At 46.2% G+C, this 20860-nt stretch overlaps 1 protein-coding gene across 2 annotated transcripts in view; it reads right to left on the bottom strand.

Annotated features, from left to right (window-relative positions):
* The window catches only part of LOC119161976 (nose resistant to fluoxetine protein 6), a 208628-nt gene that overhangs the window by 117295 nt on the left and 70473 nt on the right, over positions 1-20860 (bottom strand). For both annotated transcript variants that reach the window (XR_012887477.1, XM_075879869.1), the window contains exons 8-9: positions 5963-6056; positions 687-773 (exon numbers count right to left, since the gene is read on the bottom strand). Coding sequence is in view for 1 of the 2 variants with exons in the window: in XM_075879869.1 (XP_075735984.1) it covers positions 687-773; positions 5963-6056 (181 nt within the window). In the remaining variant the exon portion in view is untranslated. The remainder of the gene's footprint in view (positions 1-686; positions 774-5962; positions 6057-20860) is intronic.

Raw genomic sequence — 20860 nt, 5'->3', positions numbered from 1 at the left:
AAATCTCTGTTCTGATGTTCAGGACTCCGGATTCATTTTGACCACCTTAGGTGGGACGCATGCACCTGCATCTGCTGAATGCTAAAGGCACCGATGAAGTTTCGAAATTGTTAATGTGTTTCGGAAAATCTCTCGTCAAGTTACACGTCTAGCTAAGACAATAATGGCGCCAGGGAACGTCCTTTAAAACGTGTCGAATATCGATGTGCGTTAGAACGACAAAATGCTTATTTGCGTTCGCGGGTGCGCGGAGTGTGCATAAAGACTTGCATTGTAAGCTGCTACAGCACAGATCCTATAAACGGTACAGAGGACTTGGCAGCTGCAGTTTGGGAATCGGGAAGCGACACGTGTACAGGGTAAACACTCTAAGTATACTTGGAAATGACTGCCGATCAGTCAGCATGCTTCGTGTGCTCTCTTCAGTAAGAGTTACTCTATTTCTGGATGAGAACACAATTACTGATTCATCAGCTCGTTTGTTCTTCTGGCGCGAAAAACAAATCAGTGCGATGTTTGACTGTAAGGCGCCAACGTGCGCTTTAGTGAGCACAGTAAACCTTTACTGGTAAGTACGCAGTATAAAAAAAGTAAAGGCAAATCGAATTATATGCATATACACTTTGTAAAAACGAAAGGAGCAAGGACGACCACATGGTATATAATTCATTCCATTAGCAACTTACCTGATAAATCTTCGAATAACAGCGAACAAAAATACAACGATTCCACCCCTTTTTTGCTTGCTTGCGACCATGGCTAGGAGGAATCCGCTGTAGTAATGGGTAGGGTGTATGGAGAATAAAGAACCGGCACAGTTAACAATTACCTGAGTCCGGGCGAATAGTTACTGATATTCGTTAATACAAACTTTTTATAGATTCGTGGCACATTTTCGTGAACGCGTGAATTTTCGCTATACACAACAGATTGGCCACATAAGCGACTTCGTTGGCCCGAAAATAAGCTTTAATAACCTTGTATTCCTTCCAAAGAATTTGCTATGAAATGCGACCATCCCAAAATTAAGGCTGCAGATTATATGGAATATGTGTACAGTGTTTTGGATGATTCTGACTTTCAATAGCAATGTCTTAAGTCAGTTTTACTTCAGCCCGCACTATACGTTTGCTGCGTAGTAGTGATGTCATTTGTGTGTGCACTTACTGCATATATAATAAGGGCACATTTGGTGGCCGATCGTGTCTTCCTAGGAGCATTTCTAGTCACTCAGCATCCAAGTCAGAGAAACCTCGCACCACCTCGACGGTGCGCGATTATTCGTAACAGTGAACAGAACGGAATCGATGGTGGAGGGAAATTTTAGGAGTATAATCATTGAACACTGCCATGACACACCTTATAATGACCATTTTAACTAGCGAGACTGCAAGGCAGACAAAATAAACAGATTTCATCATTGCAACTGCATGACTATTGTTTCCGTAATACTATCCCTTTCGACTTGAAAGCCAAAGATGCAACAAACGAAATTATAGCTTACCGCTCCTCCATCATCAACGTGATGATTTGAAGAACAAGCACAAAGGCATTTAAATTATCGTTGGCGCTAATGAACCTACACTGAAATTGCATCCCTGCTCCCTCCCTTGGTGGAGAGGCGCAAGGCACTGTGCAAGAACGCTGACGATGACGTACCCATTGGCCGCTGCTATTCTTTGGCATACTACAGATAGTTTTATATAGGGAACCCTTGACACTGGGTCTCCAAGAACTTCGGGTACACTGCTCTTGAGTTTGCAGGAACAGCATAGTTTAAAGAGAGAGAGAGAGAAAATAACGAGAAAGGCAGGAAGGTTAACCTAGGCTGAGCTTCTGTAGGCTACCCTACACTGGAGAAGGAGAGAGGGGGAAGGAAAGTTATAAAGAAGGAAGAAAAATTCACTGACTGGGCCACTGCGTTACCGTTTACACATCACAAACGATGTAAGAGGCTGGTGTTTTTAAGGAAACGCAACAGCGCTTTCCTTGGTTTTCAGAATCGGGATGAGCAGTGCCATGGTCCTAATACTTTATCGACCGTGAAATCATTTCTGTCCGGCTGATTTAAAACACTGCTCAGGTGAAGCCCCTCGTTTGTGTATGCCACGCAAAAACATAAGAGGTGTTAAACAGTCTCATCGTAGGCGCAGTCGTTGCACTCCGCACTGTCGGTCATACTATGATTTAAATGAATAGGCAGTGGTGCAGGCTACGCCCAGACGCAGACGGTACAACACTGTACCTTCCTCCCTGGAAAGACCATAGGGTAACCGCAGTCGTAGAGATGGGTCGTGTTATTTCAGTCGATGATGGGCGAACTGTGTTGACTGCCACTTCTGGAGTGTAATGTTCTGCGCCAGCTTACTTAGGTATCTAGCCACGTCAATGCTAGACAAAGGTGTGGAAACAGGGTTTTTTTGTACGTGTGCAATTCTGGATGCTTCATCGGCGAGGTCGTTGCCGCAAATACTGCAATGACCTGGTATCCACTGGAACACAATGTTGTGTCCTTGTTATGTCGCATAGTGCAGCATTTCTCCGATTTCCCACACCAGTTGTTCGTACGACCCGCGACGAAGTGCCGACGAAAGACACTGTAGAGCCACCTTGAAGTCGCAGAATGCTGCCCACCTATTAGCCGGTGGGTGTTCGATATCATCAATGGCACCTCGAAGGGCAACAATTCCCGAACCAGTCGATGGGCTCACGTGACAAAGTTTGTAAGTGATGTTGGTGTGTCACCATGGGATGACGGTGGCGCTGGTAGAGCTAGTCTGGGTGGTAGGGCCATCCGTGTATACGTTGATTCTGTGAGTGTAGAAGGTGTGCAAACAGTACAGAGTTGCTTGCTTCAAGGTCAAGGTTGAAATAACTTTTCTATTTGTAATTCCTGAGACGAAAAAGTGCACGCCGGGTTGTAGTAGGCTCCACAAGGTGGACGGTGAACGCGCTAAGGGTAGAAACCCGGTTGGTAGCAAAGAGCAGTGGGGGCTGACAACCTTAGAGAACGACGCCTGCGGTCGTTGTTTTGGCAGAAATGCCAAAACGCTCGATACCATCCATGAAATATGCCGAATATGTGCTCTCAGCATGTCAGTTTTAACGTAGGTCGTAACCGCATGATCCCGAGCCCATATGACTGTTGCAGGGGTTGACGTAGTTCGTGGTAGGCCGAGACAAACACGTAGTGCCTGTGCTTGCATGCAGTGAAGTGCTCGAATGTTTGACTTGCAAGCTTTAGTAAGCAGAGGAGAACTGCAGCGCAGTACACCAATAAAAAGTGCTTGGTATAGCTGTAGCATAGAACTTAATGACGGACCCCATCTTTTTCCAGTGATGACCTTTAGGACGTGGGCAATAGATGCAAGTTTCGCTTTCGAGCTAGTCACGCGAGGGCTCCTGGAGAGGTCACAGTCAACAATGACACCTTAAAAACGATGGCTACGCTTGTAAGAGATGGGCTGGCAATAATGCTTATCAGGTAACTTGTGATCGCCTTGCGCGTGAATGCCACCAGTGCACATTTTTCTGTTGATATTGTTAGACTTTGCATGCGAAGATAGTCAGAAGGTTGCGACGCTGCCCTCTGTATTCTTGCCCGAACTTGTAGGCGTGTCAATGCTGATCCTCTGACACGAATGTTATGAGCGTATATTGAAACACTGACTGTTTTCGGGCGAGCTTCCGCCAGGTCAAGTAAGGCAAGGTTGAAAAGAACTGGGCTTAATACACAACCTAGCGGGACGCCACGGCACGTGTAGTGGTCTGAGGTCGGGGCATCTTCAGTATATACAAAAAAGTATCTTCGTGTCAGGTAGCTTCAGATCCATCGAAACATTCTCCCTCCCAGTTCAATTGACAGCAGTGTGTCTAGTATAGCTTGATGGGAAACGCTGTCATATGCACCTTTCACATGAAGAGAGAGTGCAAGGGTTAGTCGTTTCCTGAATTTCTGCAGTTCTACTGATGACACCAAATCAATGACGTTGTCAATCGATGAACGGCTTTGCATAAATCTCGTAATAGAGTCGGCGTAAATATTGTGCCGTTCAAGGAACCATTCCAGGCGCGTGAGAATCATGCGCTCCGTCAGTTTCCCAACGGAGCTGGTGAGAGGTACAGGCAGGTAAGATATCAGCACCAGAGGGGATTTTCCTGCTTTTAGTAGTTGCACAAGACGGCTGCGTTTCCACTGTTGAGGTACGACGCCATCTTCCCATGACTGGTTAAATAAATTTAGCAGTTGTCATCTAGCTGCTTGGCCTAAGTGACGCAGAGCTGTATACGTTATCTCATCGGGCCCTGGTGGAGAAGAACGCCTACACAATGTCACTGCAGCTTCTAGCTCTTCCATAGAAAATGGAGCATCCATACTTATATCTCGTGGACCAGGAATATCACATAAAAGCATATCGGAGAATAGGACTGTACCACCTGTGATGTTCGCACAAAATCCTCTGCAACCTCAATTTCAAGGTGGTTTAGACGAAGAGCGAGAGCCTTGAAGGGACGGCGTTGCATGGCGCCTGAGCGAAGACCCTGTATAGTTCTCCGAACCTGAGACAATGGCTTGCGTGGTTCTGATGACTCGCCAAAGCTTTTCCATCTTTGATCCTGCAGCTTGTCTATTCGGTACTGTATTTTTTCTGCATAAGCCTTGCTACTCTGAGATCAAGAATCGACTTGGTACGCCTGTAAATTCTCTCAGCACGTCTATGTAACGCCCGAAGCCTAATTCGATGTCAAGTTCCGTGCGCTTCTGTGAGTGTGTGAAGCGGCGCGTACAATTTTTCATTGCATCTGCAATCACTTCTTCTAACCCACACGAGGAATCATTTCGCCATGTGTCCTCCACTTCATTTTCATAAAGTGTCCAGTCTATATACCGATTGACCGGTGAGCACGAAGCCTCTTGGCCATCAATGCTGACACAAGTCGGAATGTGATCGCTACCATGAGTTTCTATATCTGTAAACCAGCGCACTTTTGAACTTAGGCAACACGACACCAGTGTGAGGTAGAGGCAGCTGCTGTACGTCGTTGCTCGCATGTATGCCGCAGTACCATCACTCAGAAGGCGCAGACACAGGGGGATTAACCTGGTAGAACGGGTTGGCTACCCAAATAAAAGTTGATAAGAAGATAAAAAGAGAGAAATAACTAATAAAAAAACAATACACCTGCAGGGTGTTCCGATCCGAGTCGTTTGGAAAGACCGGTTCAATGCAGAAAGCGCCGGAGTGCCTTCGCAGCTTACTTCTGCGATGCCAAGTCCTGTTGGTGGCGCAGGATTCTTTTTTCTGAAAGAGTCTGGTCGTCCAGCGAAATGTTGAAATTACCCAACATCTTATAGGAATATCGCATTACCGCCCTCATACACCACGCTGGCCAGACAATTTGGAAAGCAACCTACAAATAGGTTAATTACCCTACGATTGACAACCCTGGTTGTAACGCGTACGTGCGGTTAGTGCGTTAGGCGTCCTAAGGTGACGACTGAGAAGGCGAAACTCCAGCGGGAAGTGTTAGAGCTCCCCATGCTGCTTTGCAATTATCGTTTTGAGTCAAGCGCGAATTTGCGGAAAGGTGCATGAAAAGCTTGGAAAATTTACAAGCTGCATTGGGTCATAGAAGCGAAGAAGGGTGGGACATTGCAGTTGCTTCCAAGTGACGTTAGCAGTACTTCGAGTCACTGGAAGACAGGCTTCAGCAGCTTGAAATAAGGAATGTCGCAGTGCTTGTTTTTTTTCGACCATAACTGCCCCTTCAGCACTCGAGGGAACGATCATCCAAGAATCTCACAAGTGGCAACTGTGGTTGAAACATGGCAATAATATATTCAACGTAGTAGCTCATGCCGTAAAAAAAGGACGTTATTACGCGAGAACTGTAATGCCAAATTGTACCTGAACTAAAAATACTTGAGGAGATAATAAAAGAAGCTGTTTTGGTTACTCACCTGAGAAAAAAGAAGCTCTCGACGCTTATGAACGCGGCCACTAGGATCATACTGTGCCATTGATCGGCATATTTAAGCAAGTTCGCCGTGCGCGCTGGAAGAGAACAGATAAAGATGTGGAAGCTTATCAGTATATCTTTGTGACAAAAACATTAAATACATATTGTTGACATACTTTCATTGAAACTGTTCCAAAGCACTTATTTCCGAGCGATTAATTTTTTTTAATCTTTTGTAGTACGGATGCGTGTAAGCTGTGACAGATGAACTGTAGACGCTATCACCTCTGACAAACCATAAAACGTGCACATCTTCACCTAAGTATAATGACTCATACCCAAATAGGGAAATGACAAAATAGAGTGTAGAATTTTCCATTAGGTATACATGCTAGAACTACTGGGTGTTACAGTTATATAATGAATACATTTGAATACCGAATGATCAACAACACGTTTAAAAGCAGCAGAATTTCCAAATGTATTCATTTAGATCAGTGGCTCCCAGCCATGGATGATTCCGGTACACATTGTTGACCGGTGAAAGTAATAGGGACTCAATGCACGAAGAGAGAAAAAAAAAGGTGGGGGCGTTAGAAATTAACACAATATATAGCGTGAAGCAGGTGCTGTATGCTTCGCAGAGGCAAACAATGGTAAAACTACAGTGCCACACCAATGCGTTTTCGGCGGCTTGTCACCAAGTTGTGCTGTGTGACCCCATCTTGAAACTATTGTCAAGATATTCAAGCCAATAAAAAATATGCTTCCGTTCATATGTCGTAGGAAACTGCAACAAAATTTGAGATAACTTACGGAAAAGGGTTAACATGAGTCAGCTCCACCGTAGTTCAACGCAGTTATGCAATGAAGCTTACTAAAAATTAGAAAGAGCAGCTGTTACAGAACATGGTATGCCTCCTCAAAAAAAAACAAAAAAAACACGTTTTCTCGTGTTTTCTTTTTTTTTCAAGGAAGGGTTTTGTGCACCCAAAAAACGCTACGTGGACACCCTGGAGTCCACAGACCCTCATTTGAGACCCACTGGTTTGGACTCTATGAGCGATGCCCCAACAGCGAACCCTGTGGCTGTATCCCAATGTAGAGGTGTCCGTAAAGTAGCGTTCTGGGCGTGTTAGTACCTCATACTGAAGTTTTATAGCGCACGACGAAATACGGACGGGGAACGGGGTGACACACAAAGGTGCTAACTTCCAAAATGTTTATTTCAACAACTGCAGTAACCCCTTATATTAGCGACATCACTTCTACACCGTCATCATTAGAAGTCTCGAACATTTTGCGGGTTACCTGACCTCTGCTGGTACTGATAACTGAACTTTACCGAAGAATGCGTATGTACGTGATAATTGTGCCTGAATCACTGCAGTGCCTGCAGTAAGCATCGAAGAACGCACCCTTTTTTTCGTTTACGTTGTATTGGTCCTCATAGGAGAAACAGTGATGCCAAAAGAAGCATAAAAACAAGTTTCTAGAATGTAATGATGCAGTAGTGTACACAGAGAGGAATGGGTTTATTGTGGCAGAAAAGCTGAGAGATCGGTCTGAATCTAATTTCTGGTCTGCTACTCAGCATTAGGAAAGAGAAGGGGATGTAAAATAGAGAAGAAAGAGAGAGAAGGTGTTAATGATGATGAGGAAGGTGACGATAAAGCAAAACCTTAGAAGTTCAAGTCAACTTACAGTCTCTTGTCGAGTTTTGTCTCGTGTGCGTCAACGAGCGTATGAAGGAACACCAATACAACGTGAAATAAAAAAGGGAGGGGAGAGGATCTTGGATGCTCGCCACAAGCGCAGCAGTAACTATGGCGCAAGTAACGATGTTAATACACGTTCATATCCATTTTCTAGGAATGCTCAGTTATCAGTACCAGCAAAGGTCGGCTAACGCGCGAAATCTTCGAGACTGAATAGATTGATCGGTTTGGCAGATATGTGTATTTCCAAGCCGTCGAAAGCCATTTCCTCTAAGAAGGCAGCTTATCTACGCAAAGATAGCCGAATTTGCCGAGTGCTTGTAAGACTGATAGTTGAAAATGATATTGCTACGGTATGAGCCGGGCTGTAGTATGTGCGGGTAGGTAGAAGAGGAAGACGACGTTGTCTGGTGCGGCCTGAGGACTCCATCTTTACCGCGACTGCCGAACTTCATCCTCACCCTATAAATAAACCCACCTATCCTTTAATTCAACCGTAACAGTTTTGTGGTGGAGGCGCTGGGTAATCAACCAAGCAACACGACGCTTCAAGCGCCTGATCTACGACGAAGCCGCCGCCTTGCTGGACTACCCCCTTTACCACTGGCAGCTGAGATGTCTCACGGCAAAGAAAGAAACCGGATCCCCGCTGCTGCAGACCTTCTACCAGTGCCAGCAGCACCGCTAGTACCAGGTTCGCGGGTGGCTGGTCCCTGGTTGCGTCAGGATCAGATAGTGCCTCGCACATTCGGTGGTGAATCTGGCGAGGACGTGAATGCCTGGCTCACACACTACAAATGGGTGAGTATATACTACCAGTTGGTCGCGGCGATCCAGCTGACCAATGTAGTATTTTTCTTAACGGACACAGCACTCATGTGGTACGAGAACCACGAAGATGCCCTCACGTCATGGGATCGCTTCGTTTCCGAAATAAGAGCGTGCTTCGGAGACTCCGTAGCTAAGAGAAAGCAGGCGGAACAAACGTTACTGCAGAGAGCTCAGATCCCAGGAGAGACGTGCACGACCTATGTCGAGGCAATCTTGAAGCTCTGCAAGATTGTCAACCCTTCTATGTCAGAGGAAGACAAAGTTGGCCACCTGTTGAAGGGCATTGCCGAGGACGTTATCAGTTCCTCATCAGCAAAGACAACCTTGCTACGGTAACTGACGGTAACTGACGTCATAAACCACTGTCGCACATTCGAGACCCTGAAGATGCGACGTATCACCCCCAAGTTTGGTCGCCTACCGAATGTAACCACCGTGGCAAGTGTTGACAAATACACGCCACTTGATCTCGCGTCGACAATACGCCAGATTGCTCGAAAAGAGCTCACTCGACACGCTCGCCCGACGCCGTACGAAGCTACACTACAGGCCACTCTCACCACCGAGGTCACAGCGCAATAACTACCCGCTGCCGAGGTACGAAGACCGCTTCAGTTACCCCCATCAGCCAGCCAACACCTATTACGATCCGAACGAAGATGTACCCGTACCACCACTACGTCAGCGCAATGCCTTCCAGGAGTACAATGCATACCGCCAAGCCTCTGTGTGCTACCGTTGCGGTATCGCCGTGCATATAGCTTGGTTCTGTCATCGACAGAGAGAGCCGACATCCCGATATCGTTCTCCATCAGAGTTTCCGCCAGCGGGCACTGGTCACAACAACGGTCATTGGCCCGCCTATTCCAGGAGTACCTCACAATGGGGAAATCACCGTGGCAGTTCTCTCGCTTCTGACCGTAGTTTGACACCTCCATCTGGCCGACTGCATCGTTCCCCTTCGCCGGGACGACGCCTGTCATCACCACCGCCGCCGGGAAACTAGCCAGCGCGACCGATAGAGGTGATGTCGCACAACAGGATTTGCCTCAGATGCCTCCGCCAGTTATAATGTCCAAGAACACGATACGTGTGGAAATAGGTGGCTTTTGTACAAGTGCTTTGGTGGACACTGGTGCTACGATAGCACTTATGTGTCTTTCTTTCAAAAGTTGCATTGGCTGCAAAGTTATGTTTTCTTGGGGCGAATCAACAAGGTTTCGTGGTGTTGGCGGGGAAGTACTTCATCCTGTCGGAGTTCGTGCCGTCAATGTCTAATTGGCAGGAAAGGTGTTCCCAACAGAGTTTCTTGTGCTGCAACGTTGTACCTACGATTTGATTCTCCGTCTTGACTTTCTCCAAGGATGTGGCGCTTTCGTCGACTGTAGAAGCGGTGAACTTTCCGTCAGCGGTGACATTGTTCCTGCCCTCGTTGATGAGGCGCCGGAGGCTGCGAAGGACGCTCTGATTGTTTCCGATCAGCTGACAGCGCCGCCATGGTCAATGAGGTCTGTTGCGGTATTTGCCCCAGAATCTGCCACATCTTTTGACGCCATCGTTGAACCTGTCATCGTTCAATGTGCTAAGAAAGGCGTAGTCGTTCCTCGTTGTTTGGTATCTGTTGATGAAGGAGCAACATTTCTGTGGGCACTGAACTGTTCGCCAATGCCAGTTGTGCTCCCTCGAAGAATGAAGCTTGGCGTCTTCGATGATTCCACTGAAGGTTCTGTAGTGGTCGTTAACAACGATGAAAGCGAGAAAGGTACAGCCTCTGGCAAGCGCAGTTGTTCTTACGAGTCGCAGATCCTAAGCATGATTAGCACCACATTGCGGTCACACGAGCAGCAGACGTTACGCCATCTGCTGAGGCAACATGCTTCTGTGTTTGACTTTTGCTAAGAGGAGAAGCCACTACCTTTACCATGTTTTCGCGCTCACCATAGGATTGACACCAGCACTGCCCAACCGATCCGACAAAAGCCTTACCGAGTGTCGTCATCAGAACGAAACGTTATTGCCGACCAGGTTCAGGAAATGCTGAAGAAGGGTGTTATTGAAGAGTCGTGTAGCCCGTGGGCAGCACCGGTCATCTTTGTTAAGAAAAAAGATGGTGCCTGGCGGTTCTGCGTTGATTACAGAAGACTCAACGCCGTGACCAAAAAGATGTATATCCGCTGCCTAGGATTGACGATGTTATTTACTGCTTACACTCGGCTTCGTACTTTTCTTCAATAGACCTACAATCAGGATTAATGGCAGGTATCTATGCACCCTTCAGACAAGGAGAGGACCACATTCGTGACGCCTGATGGAGTGTATCAATTCAATGTGATGCCGTTTGGGCTTTGCAACGCCCCCGCCACTTTTGAAAGGTTTATGGACTCTGTCCTTCGTGGTCTTAAATTGGAGGTGTGCTTATGCTACCTGGATGACGTCGTCATTTTTGGGCGTACCTTTGAAGAGCACAACATCCGTTTAAGCCTTGTTTTAGACTGTGTCAGAAAGGCTGGCTTGATTTTGAACTCTAAGAAGTGCGGGTTTGGTGAACGACAAGCTTTAGTCCTTGGCCACCTAGTTGACAAAGATGGTGTCAGGCCGGATCCCCGCAAAATCGAAGCAGTCGGCGCATTCAAACCACCCCAGACACTCAAGGAACTTCGCAGCTTCTTGGGCCTATGTTTCTACTTTCGCCGCTTTGTGCCCCGATTCGTGGACATAGTACACCCACTGACGAGCTTGTTGCGAAAAGACAGCCCATTTGAACGGACACCTGATTGTGATGCTGCATTTTCTGAACTGAAACTTCTACTAACATCTGAGCCTATTCTTCGTCATTTCGATCCTTCTGCTCCTACAGAAGTGCACAGTGACGCAAGTGGAATTGGCATCGGAGGTGTGCTTGTTCAGCGCCATAATAATGCAGAGCATGTTGTTGCTTAAACGAGTTGATCTCTAAGCAAGGCTGAAATGAATTATACGGTGACAGAGCAAGAATGTTTAGCGACTGTATTCGCCATTCAGAAGTTTCGATGTTACCTCTACGGTCGTCTATTCACGATTGTGACAGACCATCATTCATTATGTTGGCTTGTTACCCTCCGAGACCCTTCTGGCCGCCTTGCTCGATGGGCTTTACGCCTTCAAGAATTTGACGTCAGCATTTCGTACAGAAGTGGATGACGTCATTCGGACGCTGATTGCCTTTCTCGCCTACCTATGACTACGACGAAGGACAGTGCAGATACCCTTGACATCTGTTTTGCTGCGCTCTTTCACACGTTTCCTGACGCCAATATCTCCAAACGAGAACAATTGAATGATTTATCTTTGGACCCTTTGTTCGTTGACACTCGGAATCTCAAAGGCAGTGGTCACTTTCGCATTCGTGATGGACTGTTGTGCAAAACGAATTACTCAGCAACCGGTGCACGTTATTTACTGGTTGTACCTCAAAGTCTTCGATGCGACGTTCTCCGTACTATGCACGATGATCCAATGTCAGGACACCTTGGGTTCATTCGCACCCTGCATCGAGTGCAGCAGCGTTTTTACTGGCCCCGAATGCGAGATTTTACGAAACAATACGTCTCAAGGTGCGAGAATTGCCAGCGCCACAAACGACCTACCAGTGCCCCGCACGGCCGCCTTCATCCCGTATAACCGCCTACTACGCCTTTCGAGCAAGTGGGCATCGACCTATTGGGCCCGTTTCCGCGATCTTCGAACAACAACCGCTAGATAATAGTGAGCGTCGACCACCTTACCACATACGCCGAAACCGCTGCGATACCATCTTCTACAGCTGATGTCATTGCTGCGTTTTTGTTACGCTCCGTTGTTCTTCGCCATGGTCCACCTCAAGTAATCATCAGTGACCGTGGTCGCCAATTCATCGCGGACGCTGTGGAAGAATTGCTTCGCCTCTGCACTTCACAGTTCAGACATTCGACACCACACCATACCCAGACGAATGGTCTTGTAGAACGTACCAATCGAACTTTTACTAACATGCTCGCGATGTACGTCGCGTCCGATCACAAAAACTGGGATGAGATCTTACCATTTATTACTTATGCATACAATACAGCGAAGCACGCGACCATGGACTTCACGTCCTTCTGCCTGCTCTACGCTCGATCACCATGCAACTCTCGTGATACAATCCTACAATCCTCCAATTTAAGCTCCATACCGATGAGTCCGTGGCCGAAACATTGTGCTGGGCTGAAGAAGCCCGCCAAATTGCTCGCTTGCGCACACTGGCATCACAAGATCACTTCAAGCAACGATACGATCATCGCCATGATGCCATTTTATTCCGCAAAGGTGAATTCGTGTGGTTGTAGACCCCCCAACGAAAACCTGGTTTATGTCAGAAGTTTTTACCGCAGTACACAGGCCCCTACGTCATTGTAGATCACTTGACTGACTTGACGTACGTTGTGGCACGCTTGACGACACCTTCTCGGCAGTCAAATCGAACGCAGTTGGTGCACGTGGCTCGCTTCAAGAAGTTTCATCCCTCCAGTGACATAAACTCGCCCAGCGGGCTTCGTCTGTGAACCGGGGATCGCTATGGTATTAGCCGGGCTGTAGTATGTACCGGGTAGGTAGAAGAGGAAGAGGACGTTGTCTGGTGCGGCCTGAGGACTCCATCTTTCCTGCGACTGCCGAACTTTATCCTCACCCTGTAATTAAATCCACCTATCCTTTAATTCAACCGTAACAATATGTTGCCTATATTTATTTATTTCATATATATGGTTCCCTGTTTTAGAAATAAGCATCCTTGCACGTTAGTGCAAGCGTGTGTCATGTCTTTCTCAGTCCCTGTTTTTTTTTTATTACGTTCTAAAACTTCGGAGGACTCCAGCCGCATTTTGACGAAGACAAAATGCTACGACTCTGTGTGCCTATAGATTTAGGTGCGCGTTAAAAGAACCATAAGTGTTCGAAATTTCTGGAGGCCTCCGCTGCAGGGTCCCTCATAAGCATAACACAGTTTTGCCATGTCATACCACAATAATGACTTATTAATAAAGGCCTGAAACGTGGGAGTGACGATGTTGCGCTCATGTTGGTGAACACGTGACTAGCTCGTTGCTCACGCTGCCCGTCGTCAATACTGACGCCTCTTTCCAACTGTGATGGCCAAGCGCGTGTTCTCGTGTGAAGTCGACAACAACAAACACCCGCAACCAAATGGTACCTGACTATCAATTTTCACCTATATTATACGGCTTGAAGATCAACTGGTATCATGATTGATTGATATGTGGGGTTTAACGTCCCAAAACCACCATATGTTTATGAGAGGCACCTTAGTGGAGGGATTCAGAAATTTCGACGACCTGGGATTCTTTAACGTGTACCCAAATCTGAGCACATGGCCTACAACATTTTCGCCTCCATCTGAAATGCAGCCGCCGCAGAACTGGTATTATGGTACCTGTACCAAACAATTTTGATCTGCGGCAGAGGCGTCCGTATGGAGGGGGCAGGAGGGTGGCCACCCCTATGCTGATCATGTGAGGGGGGTAGCGAATTCCGCCCTATACTGAGTCGGACGTTGCATGCCATTTTTGGTGGGCCGGGTTATCGCTTAGCATGCTTTTATGACGAGAACAGCGAGTGAAGAAGCCTGATGTGTCAATAAAGAAACTTGTTACTTCACTTCTCTACTACCAGAAAGCAGGGATCCAATGACAGACCGTTATGAAAAGTATGTCATCTTTTTGCTTCTATAGCAGAGCGCGTTTCCTTTCGCACCCAACCAAACAAAAGGAGGTGGGGGGGGGGGGTGTGCTGTGGTGAATTATGCGCAAGCTTATGGCCTTCGGCCTAAAGGGGAAAAAACACCGCTTCACTCAGCGTTTGACGTTTCTACAAACTTGTCGGCTGGAATGCTCCGATATTACTCAATATCTCACGAAGCTCTGTTCATTTTATGTCAAATATATGCAGATTCACAGAAATAATTGTTCAATATGGCGTATGATACCTTTAGGAGCGAGTCTTTTAAAGCTCGAGGTAAAATGTCGGGTGTCCGCGAAAAAAAAAAAACTCCACGCCGTTGCTCATCACGCGCCACTGCTTGTGAGCTGTGCCCACTAACGGAGATTGGCGCCGCCAAGGTGCGGAGTTTAACGGCCACGCGATCCAAGTACGAGCGACGTTAAGTCCGCGCTCCTACAGGGGTGCCACAGCCAGCTTTGCACGTTAGTTTTGGCAATGAAGTCTGGTCCTTCTTGCATAGTCTGTCACATGCTGTAGTTCGACTCTGCTGTGTCTACGCCAAGGAAAGGCCTAGCTATACAATAAGGCAAGAAGGTAACGTTAAGCCCTTAAGATCGACCACCTTCGCTGTGTTTTACATGGCCAGTGTATTCTCCCCCCCCCCCCCTCCCTCCTCATTTCTTTACTAACTGTCAAGAAATGCAAGGTTGGACGTGTCGCCCGAAACACCAACAGTCCACCCATTCAACCACGTTCCACTAGACGAGTTCCTTGGAGAATATTCAGGTATTCATTATATCCTTATAGCACTCTGGACCAATGGTGGATCCAGAGTCGGGTGGTAGGGACAACCGCTACCCCCCAAGCCTATGTCAGCAACCCCTCCCTCCTTTCTTCAGTGCTTGTCGTTCACCGCTATATACCACCACTTGGGATTTGGGCGAATGAGTGTGAACACTGTGAGGCTACAAGTATTTTTGCGATGATGTGGTTCTTGCGCTACTAAAACAGAAAAACATCAGTTCCCCGCCCCCATCTCCGGAGCTACTTCAAGTTGATTGATTGATTTGTGGGGTTTAACGTCCCAAAACCACCATTTGATTATGAGAGACACCGTAGTGGAGGGCTCAGGAAATTTCGACCACCTGGGGTTCTTTAACGTGCACCCAAGTCTGAGTACACGGGCCTACAACATTTCCGCCTCGAGCTACTTCAAGTTACTGCGCCCACCCCCCATCTAGAAATTGGCTAGACAGTTGGCTGGATCCGTCCCGGCTCTGGACATTGCAAAGCAACAACATTGCGACAATTCCAACCATACGCTGGAATATTTACGCCACAACTTATCTCCTGCTCCTACTTTAGTTAAACTTATTGTTTACAAATCTCGAATACGACCAAACCATGCGATATGATTTGACCATGGTCAAATCATATCGGTCATGAATCTTTGAATGAAAATATTTCAAAAACCTATTACCACAGACATCAACGCCCACCGTATACGATTGAAGTGTGAGTATGTGAGGAGAGCACAAATAAAGAAAACTGAGAACTCAAGACATTTTTTAAATACTTACAGTTATAAGTACAAGTTTAGGTTTAAGTAAAATAGAAATTGACTTTACGGCTTATCTGACACTTGGCTAAATGGTTGATTGCTTTTTTTTTTTTGGTTGAGCGCCATAAATGGGGGGGGGGGCATACACAGGTGAAGGCTTGTGTCGAGTTCAGCACTTTGCCGGGTCAACGAGGCATCGCTCACTTTTGCGTAGTGGTTTCGTGCTTACGTTCCGTAGCATATTCATTTGCTGGTGTGCTGTTTACTGGCATTACATTTCAGAGCTGCACTACCTGACAGAATGTGTAGATAGCCACTGCTGTGACTGCCGACTACTTTCGCTGGCACACTGCCGGCGTGCCCTCGTCTTTCTTGGCGGTGAATGCGACAAGCATATTTAAGCAACGAAACGCTACAAGGCGCTTTCAGAATAATTCGGAACGCCCAAAACGCAGTCGCTCGCTGGCGGAGTGCGCCAGCGGATAAATACACGCAAAGTCTGCGCATGCGCGGTCTACGTAGCGAGCAAGCTCATCTCCGATTTGATATGTGGGGTTTAACGTCCCAAAGCCACCATATGATTATGAGAGACGCCGTAGCAGAGGGCTCCGGAAATTTCGACCACCTGGGGTTCTTTAACGAGCACCCAAATCTGAGCACACGGGCCTACAACATTTCCGCCTCCATCGGAAATGCAGCCGCCGCAGCCGGGATTCGATTCCGCGACCTGTGGGTCAGCAGCCGAGTACCTTAGCCACTAGATTACCACGGCGGGGCGGCTCATTTCCCTAGTGCATCTAAATAGGCGTTGTCCTGCTTCATGAGGGTAGCGCTAGGTGTTGTTCAGCGATATAGTAACGAGGGCTGCCTGAACAGGGGCTGCAGCATATGCACGCATCGCCTTTTATAAATACTATAGTCAATTTCTAGCGGTGGCTTATCGCGAATATTTGCATCCATTCTAGGAGACCACGCGCGAGTATAGCATGGCTACAGCGGCACCGCTGCCTTCCTTAAACAATGTTAGCCTGTTTTGCGAAGTATTAGTCCTTGCTTCAATTATCTCCCAATTCGTGTATCTGGGTATTTCGTTATTCAAGAACAACTTGTATTTTGACATTACCCCTCTCCACAGGTGTGCCTGCGACAACACCTATAAAACATTTTGCAAAAAATAAATAAGCCCACATATATGTCAAAGCTAATTTCATGCAGAGCGACTGATTTTGTGCAAACCCTAAAAACTCCGTACGAGTTTTTTCTATTTGCTCACCAGAGTTCATTGTTCGCATATATTTTTCAACCAATCATTCACAACATATGGCGTTTGGTGACAAGCATTATTACATTTCGATCACGTGTCATCGTTTGTGGCCACAGACAGTGATAGTCTTCTGCTCAGAGGTAGTATAAAACGTCAGTAATTCATTGTCTCAGCTAAATACAACATAAACAGCACCACAGAAAGAATACATATTAATAGTATGAAAAAGACTCACTTTATTTTTCCATACAAAACAAAAATTGAAACGCCATTGTTTCGCCGAAATTCTCATGGTTGCATCCGACGAAAATTAGGCCTCCCTTTTCCAGTGCTAGTCACAGTCGCCTTCCGCAAATATTCTAAACGAATTATAAATACGGGCCAACGTGACAAAAGAAGGAAAGCCCCGCCGCGGTGGTCTAGCGGCTAAGGTACTCGGTTGCTGTACCGCTGGTCGCGGGATCGAATCCCGGCTGCGACGGCTGCATTTTCGATGGAGGCGAAATTGCTGTAGACCCATGTGCTCAGATTTGGGTGCACGTTAAGGAACCCCAGTAGGTCAGACATTTCGGAGCCCTCCACCACGGCGTTTCTCTTATTCCTATAGGCAGGTTTTGAGACGTTAAACCACACATATGAATCAACAAAAAAAAAAGAAAAAAAAGAAAAACAGCGAAGCACACGAACAGGCATTCATGCACGAAGGCTTATGCTTCAACGCGATGCGTGCGCACGTACAGCTTGTCACAGACACCAACCACCCAGGCCCTCTTATTAAGGCGTAAGGGAATGCTAGGGCGCCCCGCCGCGGTGGTCTAGTGGCTAAGGTACTCGGCTGCTGACCCGCAGGTCGCGGGCTCAATTCCCGGCTGCGGCGGCTGCATTTCCGATGGAGGCCGAAATGTTGTAGGCCCGTGTGCTCAGCTTTGGGCGCACGTTAAAGAACCCCAGGTGGTCAAAATTTCCGGAGCCCTCCACTACGGCGTCTCTCATAATCATATAGTGGTTTTGGGACGTTAAACCCCACAAATCATCATCATCATAATCATCAGGGAATGCTAGGGCTATCGTCAGGGGCGGAAACTCCCTATACCTCTCATGAATTCGTCTCGCACGCTGATATACGCAGCGGCATCGCCGCTGTGCTTCGCCACAGGCGGTTGCCGGGCAACCTGCTAGAATTAAATGATGAACATAGCATTTTTTTCATGACGTGACGTCGCGAATTAGAGGGAAAGGACGAAGAATTGAGAGGAAGAGGGCTGCCCTGAAAGCCCTCTTTTCCCACTTCGCATGCAAGAGGAATGCGCTCGTTTCTTCTTTTAGGTCCACTAGCCACTTCGGCGATGCGGCAATTCGTAATTTTTTTTTTAAAATTTTGTTTGTGTGTTCTGAGGTGGCGATAGTTAAGCTGACTGATGTCTCAGTATGAGATGAAACTCAATCGGCACAAATAAAATAAACTTTTTTATTGCAAGTTTTGTATAAAAAAATACATACACACAGTGTGAAACATTTAATCCCTAAATTCAACTCTAACTTACAACTGGCATATGGGCATGATGAGCAAACACTGAATCCAGAATATCTGAACCAATGCTTAAGTTATCAACAATCGCGAGTAGGACACGTCGTATTCGACTCAACCACGTTCGTTATGACGGCGCACATAGTTTTCTTACAGAACTTGGGTACTAAACGAGACTGAAGTTCAGAGGCACAGAGAGGTTTGAAGTGATCAGTAGTTTTTTGAGAAAGAGCGTCGCTGGAAAAGCGTTTCGGCAAGTTGGCTTGTCCTTCTCAGGGCAACGGCATCGCCATGACGAAGAAAAGTTAACTTGTCGAAACGTTTTCCTCACTGACATTCTCTGTAATAATATTTAGAAGCATTTAGTCCATCACGTGTATTTGAATGACATGAATGTAAACATTCGACAGAAGTCTGTCTGGTTGGGTATCAAACTGGGAGATGATTTAGTCTGCAACCAAAAGTTTAGTAGAGTTCCGACGTTTCGAAACCGACTTGGTTCCTTCCTCAGGGGTGAGTGCGGAGGCTACGTAGCAGCGGCGTCTTCAAAGCACTCGCAGGGGGATAATGACTCTCTCTCTCTCTATCATTTTGCCGTGGAGCGCAGTCCATGCGTATACACAGGGCGAAGGGTTCCGAGAGAGTGGTTGATGTTACGGGCTGTCCTCTGTATGTGCCACGACTCGAATAACAACCTTCTCCTCCAGTTCGGTTCGCTTTCAAGGATGGCCGTCGCTTCGAAATTGATCTGGTGATCCAACGTCTCAGCATGTTCGGCGACTGCGCTGCGTTCTTTGTAGAACTATGTAGAACGATGTGCGGAAGTTTTTTCTTGGTCTTCTTTTTCCCTCCCACACAAAAGCTGGCCAGCCAGAAAGGCGCAATAAAATTGCGTGTTTATCAAAAGGCATGTAAAAGGTCAGCAATTAAGGAAAAACTGATTTCGCACCATGTAGAGCATATATGCATGACGTCAACAACACTTCCAAATATGAAGTATTATTTTACTTTTTATTTTTATTTTCTGTTGTCTCCTTCCTACGTAGATACCCTTACAAAAATCCTATATATGGACTTATATAAAAATCCCCATATATGGGTACATCAGGAATTGGGCATATCTGGCCCATATATGGAATCCCCATATATGGGCCGTATATAACTTGATATGTCCAACTCCTGATATAGCCATATATGGGCCTTATATCCCCATATATGGGTGTTGCTGTATATGGCCATATATGGCTATATATAGAAGCATCCATATAAGGTCTTATATGGATGCTTTCATATATGGCCTTATATGGATACCTTTATATAAAGCCATTCAAATGATTCATCTATATTAGTTCAGCTTGTGTCACCGGCAAAAAATATAGCTGCTCAAATCATTCTTCAGCTAGAAATATACCTGTTTGTTGAAAGGTCTGCATGCAGCCACTATCATCTCCAAAACAAAGGCAGTACATACCCCCTGAACATTCTTGTTCAATTAAGTTATCCTCAATATATCTCAAGTTATTCTCAACAACTATTTGCTAGAATGTAACTTGGCATCATATCTAAAGCTTGTGGTGGGCACATGTCATTGTTAGTCCACTTTTCCTGAAGAGATACATTCTTTGTGCTTAAATATATTGCTTACTTATCGACACTTTTTTATTTATCTATTTATTTCATTACCCACAGCAGCAATTGGCATTACATTGAGGGAGCATTTACGAAAAGTAGAATACAAAAAATACATAGCCAAACAAATAATCAAAGTCACCTGAATCACAATCTGCAAGAGAAATTCATATATAAATCGGAACATGTTCTAACATATAAAACGGAACAATTCTAACATGAAATAAAATAAATATTTGGGAGTGTAGAGGCAATGCTAGAAGGCAGCTGGTTCCACCTTGTAATTTTTTTTGGTAAAAAATCATTTTGAAACACGTCAGTCTTGCATGCGATTATTCTTATCTTGAACCTATGGTCAACACGGTCTGAGACATAGTACGGTGCAAGTAAGTATTCCGCTTTATCGATTCTGACTTGACAAAAATAAATAGCATAAAAGAACCCAATTTGAGTTTCGTAAAGATATCTTTCACAGTGTGTTATGTTTAAAACTTTTCTCGTGTGTCAATGGAGCGTCCATAGTCAGTCAAAACGAAATATTGACTTGCTATTGACCGTATGAACTGCGTGTGCATTGAATAACTTAAATGAGTTGATAATCAACTTTTAAAGAGTTCGGTCGAAAGTGATTG

This window comes from Rhipicephalus microplus, chromosome X (assembly GCF_043290135.1).
Source record: "Rhipicephalus microplus isolate Deutch F79 chromosome X, USDA_Rmic, whole genome shotgun sequence".
Taxonomy (NCBI): domain Eukaryota; kingdom Metazoa; phylum Arthropoda; class Arachnida; order Ixodida; family Ixodidae; genus Rhipicephalus; species Rhipicephalus microplus.
Note: the sequence above shows the minus strand (reverse complement) of the source record. Positions and strands in the feature narration are given on the sequence as shown.